The sequence below is a fragment of the Aplidium turbinatum genome, chromosome 1 (genome assembly GCF_918807975.1).
Source record: "Aplidium turbinatum chromosome 1, kaAplTurb1.1, whole genome shotgun sequence".
NCBI lineage: Eukaryota > Metazoa > Chordata > Ascidiacea > Aplousobranchia > Polyclinidae > Aplidium > Aplidium turbinatum.
Genome location: NC_137472.1, coordinates 9,691,463 through 9,701,928, shown reverse-complemented (window position 1 = coordinate 9,701,928; position 10,466 = coordinate 9,691,463). Strand labels below are relative to the sequence as shown.

At 38.7% G+C, this 10,466-nt stretch overlaps 1 protein-coding gene across 1 annotated transcript in view; it reads left to right on the top strand.

Annotated features, from left to right (window-relative positions):
• Positions 1 to 10,325: 10,325 nt before the first annotated feature.
• Positions 10,326 to 10,466, top strand: part of LOC145768917 (uncharacterized) — a 74,141-nt gene continuing 74,000 nt past the window's right edge. Inside the window, exon 1 of the mRNA XM_082580522.1 lies at positions 10,326 to 10,422. Coding sequence (XP_082436648.1) covers positions 10,365 to 10,422 — 58 coding nt within the window. The 5' untranslated portion in view covers positions 10,326 to 10,364. The remainder of the gene's footprint in view (positions 10,423 to 10,466) is intronic.

Here is a 10,466-nt window from a genome sequence, read left to right as displayed (position 1 = left end):
GCTTGTGTATACTAGGTCCTTCAGGGGCAGGACTAAATGTACACTCTTCAAAAAAGTTTGTATAAGCTTTAACCTCACAAAAATAAATTTGATTGCCAAAATATTTACACAGTCTATAAACATTCACTTTGGCCGTAATCTCTAAACTTGTTGTCTTATTTTAATATAAGCTGAAGAATTGAGAGCAAAAAAGAAAAAAAGAATGTCTAATAGGTCTTGCATCTCCCCTACTACAAAAAAATAGTAAAATTGAGTTTTTTGCTTATCAATATTTTTTAAGTAGTCCTAGAATAAAAAGTATTCTTAAAGAAGATGTAAACATTCCACTTCTGCAGCTTTAGATGTAACGTTCATCTTTTTATCTCCAGTGGTTTTCGAAATATGACAATTTTTATGAAAATGGGTATTGGTAACCATAGAAATGGCCAGCGCGACCGTGTGACGTCATTATTTTTAATTTTTTTCACGTTTGTGTTTATAAAAGTCCACTACAACTTTTCAAAAAGTTAAGGAAAAATCCATGAACCTCGCCATTTTTTGGCACAGCCTACTATGTAAGTTTCAAAATTAATTTTATTATCATAAGGGAGTTGCATGATACAAATCAGCGTAGATAAATGGAGGTTATAAACTTACCCCACTTTTCCTTGAAGACGACTGTGTCGTCATAATACTTGAGTCGCCTCAAAGGGAAGAATATTAACCCTATCTTAATACGAGCTGTTTTAGTACGTGAAAAGCACGTCAGGGGCTATCTTAGCCCCGTGGTAATTAATTGCTAATAACGGGAGCTATGAAAATCACAGAGCCAAAATATTTTACAAGATAATAGCCACGTGTATTGTGCGTCTAGAAATTAAATTTTCACCCAACAAATGTATTGAAAGAAATTGTTTAAGATGAAAAACGTCAGAAACTCAGTTTTTATTTTAATGTCCAAAAACTAGTTTCAAAATTGAAATTTTTGAATTATAACTAAACTAAACAAAAAATTATTTGTGCTCATTAATATAAGGCAGTTTTAGGCGTTTTTACATTTCAAAATAATTTCACTAACATTTATATTGCACAAACATGTACATAATCTGGCATTGCACAAAAATATCAAGCCACCTGAGACGAAATGCTTATTGTGAAGGGCAGGAAGGTAGAAAAATGACCAGTTTAAGTTTGGAAAATTCGCAAAGAATAAAAACTAAAAGTCAAGAAATTTCCCATTTCTAGCATATTTCCTTCTGTAAAATATTTCACTACAAGAGTGGGGCGTCCTCATAAAGCCCCGTGTCGCTACAGATAGGGTTAAAGTTAACAACCAGTAGTTTTGGCACAAGGTCTAAGGGATAATTGGACCTGTGCCTGAGGCCATGTCAAGGCCCGAAATCATTCCAGTTGGCTTCGAAATAAAAAAGCACGATATATGTTTAGTGCCCTACTTTATTCGTTAAAAAACGTCTTGCTGAATGGGCCCGGGCCTTGCGTTAGGATCCGGCCTAAAATGCCATCTCGACGGCCCTGCTCATAACCCTATCTCTGACAACGTAATTCTGTCACAAAATACCACAACTAGTATGTATTTGTGTTGTAAATAACGTTGAAAATTAAACCGCGTTGTTTGAAACTTGAATTGAAACACTGATACACAAAGCACTGACGTTGTTCAATAAAGCAGGAGCAAAGATGTGTCACTTTGAGAAAGAGGTAAGTTTATTTTCTGCCGGCATTCACCCACTGCAGCAATGCTCGATATAAACAACTAGGCAACTAGGTCTTTGCAAATATTAGATGTGACATACAAAACTTAGTTACATTTGCTCACATTATTTTAATAATCTCGAGATTATTGTACAGTATTTAAATGTGTTATGGTTTAGTGGTGCGGTAATGATGAGTGAAACACGTGTTTATCGCTGTTTAGTTTTGCTACAAACGGCTGCTGAGAAATATCTATAAATATATCAACTCCTTTGATATTTCCACGCCTGTTCTGTAGTAAGGGCTTTCGAAAAATACCCAGTGTCACAAACATTTTCCTCGTGCCAAGAAGAAATAGATTTTGCAGGTGATTTGATGTTGCAAAGCGACCAGCCAACGTAACGTAACGTTATGATTCAACTCCCGGCTTCAGCTGGTTGTTGATAATCACCGCTCACCTCTACCCAGGGTGTAATAAATTGGGTGGGCATAGTTTCAGAAGGAAAGGCGGCCGAGAGAAAGGAACTGGCCACCTTACTTTCATTAGTGCCAAAGGTTTAGTATAATGAGAACCTTATCCTCTCATTCCCCAATGCTTGGATCAAGTATGGGATTCACTTTTACCTTTTTTTTATAATCTAATTCAAGCACAAGATTAGCTTTTACTAGATTTAAATATTATTTTTCGTTCGCTAAAGGTAAAAAGGTAAAGGTGAGTCCCATATTTGGTCGAAGCATTGGGGAATAAGAAGATAAAGTTCTCATTATACTAAGACTCCAGCAACTATCCCCCACCCAATTTATTACACCCTAGGTAGAGGTGAGCGGTGTTTTCAACAACCAGCTTAAGCCGGGAGTCGAACCAGGATTGCATGATTAGAAAGCGAGTGCCCTATCCTCTGCGCCATCCCACTATTATCCCATGCCTAGCGACAAAACCTAAACTGAAAACTTTTTTATAGGTGATAAGACGATTTTTCTTATTGATTTTCAGCCCTTTTTTTGTTTCATTTTACCATGTATTGTATCTTAGATTTCATAGCTCCAAAATGTCGCCCTTTCGTACCAGGGCTCTCACAATTTGGCTTTCTCGTTGACATAATCACAATAGTCATAATCGACTGACATAATCCTGCAACTGAGCGCATCCTGCTGTTGTCAGTTTGATTTTTTTATCGGTTATTTAATCATAGCAAGTAGTTGTAAATTGCTTTAACATGCTGTTGAGTCCCCGCACCAAAATATGTAGCCAAGTGAAAACATGGTTGGCAAGAGAAGATCTTGGATGAACTAAAATTTTTTACAGAATTGTAGTCATAATTCCAAAGTACTCTCACACTGAAACAATGTTTGTCTTAATGATATATAGAAGGCACGCTTGAAGGTGGACACGAAGATTGGCTTCCTTGCCTTCCCGTCCATTTAATCTAAATCTTCAACCACCAGGTGTCAGCCTGGATACGACAAACAAAAAAAGATATATAGTAGAAGACGTCGTTACAGGAAAAAAACGAAGTAGACTCCCAGACATCAATTCAGTCAATGTACAAAACGACTGATTTTCTGTCTAGGCTTTGACGTTATGATCTTAAACTTAAACATAATTAAACTAATTTCATATCCGTTCACTGCGTGCGCTTTCGTAAGTATTGTGTTTTCACAGACATATAATTTGAAAAATAACTGCAGACAGTGCACACCGTTTCGGCCTTCCGACCTCCTCAGTGCAGTAGGTACACTGGGGATTACCAAGAAGATATATACCTTTATGTGACGTTTTCCTATTTGTAGAATCCAAGCTCCAAAAAATGATACTACCGCCAACCTTGCCGAAGTGCTCAAACTGCAAGCATTGAGCTTTGCGCAATGCACTGCAAGATGTCTCCAGTAAAGTGCTTAATCGGCATATGCCAAGAGCGTCCATAACTGCAGACAGTGCACATCGTTTCGGCCTTCCGGCTTCCTCAGTGCAGTAGCTCGGATTCACTTCAACTTACAGGTAAGCGAGATATCTATTACAGTGACGATAAAGAAACTTCAGGCTTAAGAGAAAAATGTTAAAGTATTTGATGATGGGAACGCCTTAACAAAGCACATTTACTTACTCCTTATAAAATAATTTCTTTGCAAATTTCTTTTATCGTCACTATAGATATCGCGTTTACCTGTAAGTTGAAAGTGAATCCAAGGAGTTCGAAACTACATAATAGAAACTCTATTGAAAAGATCCGTTGTTTGAATTTATTTAGCCTATAGGCTAAGCAATCGAATAAACGAAAAGGGAAGCTTGCCCGTCGACAAATTAAGAACTTTCACATCGTACATTATTTCTACTGACAACTCGGGAGTGTAAAGTTGTTTGTGGTAAGATAGCGAATGATCGATTGTTATTTTCACGATAGACAATGAAGGCATTGTTTATGCTGGATTTCCGATGCCTCTTTGCTTATTATTCTTTTCACGCTGAATGGGTAAAATCAACAATAAAACGAAAGTTGCAATGCAATCTCTGTCTAATCATATGTCTAACAATATTTTAGTAAACCGCCAGTGGCTCCAGACTAATATTAAATAAATATAGTAGACTACAATAAAATGTAGTCTACTATATTTGTGCCACCCTACTCTCCTTAGTGCCGAAGGCTTAGTACAATGAGAACCTTATCTTCTCATACCCGACACTTGAATCAAGTATGGGACCCCCCTTTACCTACAATAAAATGCTATTTTAGTAATGAATAACTTAGCATAAGTTGTAAGGAAATGAGCCAGGGCAAGAATTGCAAGGCGTCAGAGCCTTCAAACAGCGAGTTATGTTTATCACAAATGTTATCAAGGCGACGCAAAATGTTACCTTTTTCCATCTTGATGGTAGAAAACCACGGGGTGTGATGTGTCCATAGTGTGCAGTTTTGAGCGAGAAGGCAAACTCATGTCTTTGTCATCGTTTAATCTTACGTTTTGCCGAACTGTTGAGGCTATTATCACAGTTCTGTTTCCAATAAGTAGCCAACAAATTAAATAATAATGTGTTTTTGCACAGAGCTGTATCCATACCTCTGCAAAAGCCCCCTCGATTGCTCAGTTAGTTAGCGCGTGACTTCGTGAACGAAGAGGCTTCAAGATCAAGCGGCGCTTGTTCGACTGTCAAGTGTTGCGCTTGAGCAACACATTTTGAGGACTGTTCTCCATTTAGCGGCATCTATTAGATGAAATAACGCAAACGACAGTAAGTAAAGTACTTGACAGTAACGACAGTACTTGACAGTAAACGCAAACGAGGGAAACAGAAAACAAGATGGCGAGACGAACTCTACCAATTCGACAAACACTGGACACAAACATGCAAAGACAGACAAAATTATAAAGATATGGGGAAGGCCTTCATCCTGCAGTGGAATAAAAATGGCTGACAATGATGATGATGATGATTAGATGAAATAATTCTCTGGCAGCAACACTTCACCAACTATCGGAAACTGCACTCTTTCAATCTTGGCGACCAACCTGCGCCAGCGGCTCAAGCCTCTACAAATGTGCGAAACTGCCAGGATTAAACTCTGCAAGAAGCCCTTTCCCTGTCCGAGTATAGAGAATTGATCAATCAATTAATCAATCAAACGATCAATCGATCGTTGCAGATATGCATTACTCTCAGCACCTTTAGCACTTTCCAAAACAAGCCGTGTCAGCGTTGTTGTAAAGAAGCCCAGCTGGATTACATTGTTACATTCATAAATATTTTGTATGACAAAGATTGAGCACCAGTATTATAAAGTCTTTAGTATGACCTAGGGATTGTAGATCATAGGGATGCGAAACTTCATCCGCTTTTGGCTTATCCGCAACACTGGAAGGGTTACGTTTTTTTCTAATTTACAAAATATTTTACTTTTTATGGGTTATATAAGAAGAGTTAAGTTGGTTTTAAAGTAACTTAAGGTTTTTAGTTGAAAGCAAGCCTGCAGTAAAGCGTAAAAAAATGTCAAATTGGCAATTGACCCTTCTAATGTTGAAGGAACAACGGAGTTGCGCGTCCCGTAATGTACCGTCCCTAGGTATGACCCTACAAGGTGCCGTACCTGTACCATGTCTATCAAATCAGAGGCGAACACTCAGTGAAGTTTTTCCTCTTTGTATACAATGCCTTTTTCAGGCTTGGTGTTCATGCATAGTTCTTTCCGTTTATTCCGGTATTTGACTGATAAAAAGTTGTTGTGGTTGCAACGTGAGCTAGGTAAGCTACCCAGCTCAGTAAGCTGCCCAGATTTAAGGTCTGGTCATTTAAGGTTCTGGTCAGACTGAAGACAGCCGTGGCACACGTTGAATAGTAATGAAAAGAAGAGCAAGACATCCTGAATGGCAGTTTTTTCACTAAGCTTCAGTATGTCCAGATTCTCGCTTCTGATTTTCAAGTTGCGTGGTAATTTAGATCATCTGGTTATCACAAGGCAAATAAATTAATTTTTATGCCAGGCGTTTGTGCCTTGCGGAGTATTGCAAATGTTGTCAAGTAGAGAAAAATTGAATAAATGTTTTTGCTTAAAATTTTGCATCTATATCCTGATAAATGTAACAATAAAATAAATAAATAACTGTATGTAAGGATAAATATAATTATGGGGAATAATAATATATAATACAATAGGGAGTAATAATAATAAAATAACTGTTGGTAATGAAACTAGGCTTTGCTTGCGATTAGCAAGTAGTCTGAAAAAACATCAGCTCTAAATTTGAAATCGAGACGAGGGAATACGATTCTGGACAAAGGATTTGCAATTCGATCGGGAAAAGCTAAGACCACAGCAAAGGAACTTGTAACCAAACACAGAGAAATGAAGATATTATCTTCTTTGTAATAAGATAGAAAATTTGATTGGAATTCTTTACAAGCATGTTTACATGAAACTAATTGCCTGAAAAGGAACTTGTTTTCAAAAAGTCCTTTAGCCTATAGGAAAGCGCTTGGAAATGTTGTTTTGTATACGGAACTTGTGTTCATTCTATATTATCTTATGTAAATGAGCTAGCTCTGGAAAAAAGTAAGTCCTTGCCGCAGACAGTAAAACTCCAATGTATACTCAAAGGATTATAGTCACTAGCTAGTGTGGTGACAGTGAGATTCATTCTCTCAGTGCATTACTGAATCTGCAATTTTTAAACTTGAGTAAGTTTACCACCGGTGTAGGGCGTAGGCTATATTATGTATTCAGGCTACTGTAGGTATGTAGGTGTAGCGGCACGTTGCTTGCTAGCATGCCCGCTAATATACAGTCGTCGATGGGACGACACTTCGGGCATGGTTATGGCGAGAAGTGATCAGGATACGATGATCTTCGCTATTGATTCGATTATTGATTCATTTCAGCATAACAAGATTGACGTTGAACGACAGAATCCAGGCAACAAGAGCACCAAAAACATCGGAACGACTGACAACCCCACCACCAGAGATGAACACAACGCTCTGTTGTCTTACATTGCCAACTTGACTTCAAAAATTAGCAGTTCTTCTTGAGTGTAAAATGAAAACAAGACCGACAAAAATTGAATCAGAAATCATGGTTGTAGGCCTAGTTAAAAAGGGACCTAGTCATGGTTGAAAAAACGCCACTGTAAGCGTTGCAATCGCTAAACACAACCACACAATGTAACAAAACGGCAAATCTACGTGTGTATGTAGCACTAGCCAGAACTCGATTAAGCATTCTTACAAAAATTCAGTGTTTACAATCATCTAAATCCAATTTCCTAGATTTCAAAGCGAGACGCGGGGTTGCGCTAAAACCCCGCGGTATTTGTACAAATCAAGTGGATTCCAGGGTTCTGACGCGACGTCAGTGGAGCAAAACGCGTGATGTCAGAGAGCTCTCGGGCACTACAAAAGCTGTGTGACGCTTGATTAGTGGTGTTCACGCTTGCAGATGAAAGGTAGCAACTATAACCTTCTTGTTACCGAAAAAAAACAGCTCAAATGGAAAAAATCCTTTTTTAAAATCATGTGGACTTTGATTTAATGTAAAGAACGATTTGCTAGTTGGGAGATTTTAATAAAACTTTTCTTGAGATTCAACGTTCAGATTCTTTTGCAACTTGTAATTATTGGTAATGACAAATAAAGTATTACAACAAGTCGAAAGAGTGTTAAGTTAGATTACAAGTGCATTGGTACAACTTTAAGTTCTTCTACCTATGACACTCTTTTAGTCAGGAAAGTTTGTATTTTCAAAAACGACTTTTAAAGAACTAGCCGTATGCCATCCTGTAAGTCTTTCTGCTATCAAGTTTCATTTAGAACAGACAGACGAATTACTAGCAAAGCAAATGAGGCAGCCAACAGGCGTGTCATTCGCAACATACTTTAATACATTCTATATCAAAATAAAGGTAAGAGTCTTAAATTGATATAACCAAATTACATGGTCAAGTAGTCGGCGGCATTGCCGAGTGGTGAGAGCTTTGGAACGGCAATCGAAAGGGCGCCGGTTCGACATTGCTCAAGAGCATGCGTCTGTGTCTTTGGCAGGACACCTAAAAGACATGCCCTGAAGGTGGACACGAAGATTGGCTTCCTTGCCTTCCCGTCTACTTAATCTAAATATTCAACCACCGGGTGTAAGCCTGGATACGACAAACAAAACAAACAAACATGGTCAAGTAAATACATTGAAACAGAAAATCGGTACAAAACAAAATTCAGCACACAAACGTCTTTCTGAAAATATCCATGCAATTAATATTTTTTGTGATCAGCTTCTGCTGGTGTTCTAGTATTGGAATGGTCTGCTAAATTGACGTGATCTGCTAAATTGGGGCTTTCTACTAAATTGGGGTGGTCTACTTAAGTGATGCAATCTGCTAAATTGGGGCAGTCTGCTAAGTTGGAGCAGTCTGCGAAATTATGGCGGTCTTTTAAATTGACGTAACTGAAAGAAATTTGCAACGTCAAAAAGGTTTTAGAACCGCTGCATCAAGACCATTGAATGAATGACTAATGTCGATTAAAAATGGGACGTTGCATTCCCAGTCTGTAATAAAAACAGTCTTGAGCAACCTTCGCATGAAGGTTATATGTAAAAGATAAGAAATGTGGCTGACATTTTGTGTAGTGTTAGTTTCTATTCAACGCAGTACTTTTTAGTTTTTCGATTCTTTTCTTTTTTTTCACCAATTTTTTTTAGTCACTGTCAAGTTATTTTAAAGATTCTATATTTACTGTACGTTGGCGTAGATCAGGAAGATTTTAAGTTGTTCTTTAAAGTGAGTTTATTATTTTACACATGGTTTTTCATGCTTTACTTCTATTAGAGCATTATTCTAGTGAGTCTCTTTGAGCCCATTAGGCCAACAGGTCTCGTCTTTAAAGGACATTTTTGCACAATAGTCACATTTACATTGATCAAAACAGGATTAAAATTTTCATTATTAGGGTATCAAATCTCTCAGCAAATACCAAATATGTGACTTTGTCATTAGTTCGAGATGTTGTTGTTGTTGTTGTTGCAACCGCAGAAGTTTATTCTTCTTCTTCTTTGTCGTATGAGTTGTCTTCTTCCGGACTATATGTTTGAGCATGAGGTCATCAGCCACTCGACAGTCTCGTCATCCAGGGCCTTCAATCCAAGCGTTCAATGTGGTGGTTGGTGGATTGGACAGTCATGGACGGCATGGTCTACTGTCTGGTCTGTGGCACCACACTCGCGTCCCGGTGAGAGAGCCAGGCCCCATCTGCACATGTCTGAGCAAAAGCGACCGACGCCGGCTCGTAGGCGGTTAAGCCGGACCCACGCACGTCTTGCGAGAGACATTCCCGGAGGGTGGGGATCGACGTCGGGTAGGAAATCACGGAGTTGGAAGGTGTTGTTTTGCCATTCCGTGTTCCATGTGTAGTTCGTCCAATGTGCCGCACTTATTTCAAGATCTTCAACGTTGTTCAGAAGCTGTCGAGCGGCGGGCACAAATGGGCGTCTTTATTTAAGTCGCTGGTGTTCTCCAGGTAGGCGCTGAAATGTACTTTGGAGGAGGTGGTCGAGGTTCAATGCACGACGAGGAAGAGAAATCATGGCTCCTTTACGGCGAAGCTCAGCAGGTTGGATGCCTGCAAGGATGGGAAGGAAGCTCGTTGGAGTGGGACGCAGGCATCCAGTCACAGTACGTAGTGCGTCGTTGATGACGGTGTCAATGTGGCGAGTGTGAGAGCTGCGGCACCACACTGGTGCGCAGTACTCGGCGGTAGAATGGACGAGGGCCAAGGTAGCTGTGCAAAGGGTTTTATTGTTTTAAGTTTATTGTTTTACAGACATAAACAATGGCGGAAAAAGCTACTCCACACTCTGGGTTGGCAACAGTCGCACAAGTATAATGATATCAAAAGCCAACCTGGGGTAATTGTGTTTGTAGCCAAGCGACAAATTGCGGGTTATTCCTATTAGCTACAGTAAAAGCAATTAAATATGTAAACTAAAGCAATTCAACAAAATTGTAATAGCGTTGTTTAGCGAATAGAGTTAAGAACCGTTGCAGCCAAATCTACAGTTAGTCGAAATTACTCAGAAAAACTCTATTTTGAAGCTCAAAATCTGTCTTTACTTAAGAATTTTTCTTATTTTATTTTTTGTATTATTTGTTTAGGCTTTTATGTAAGTTGTCCAACGTAAAATGATGTCGCAATGATGGTGTTCCTCAAGGCACCACTTTTTCTCCTGTTGGTAGCAACGGCAGTATCAGGTAACTTTGTTTTTGATTTCAAAGTTTATTTTTGGCCTTACTGT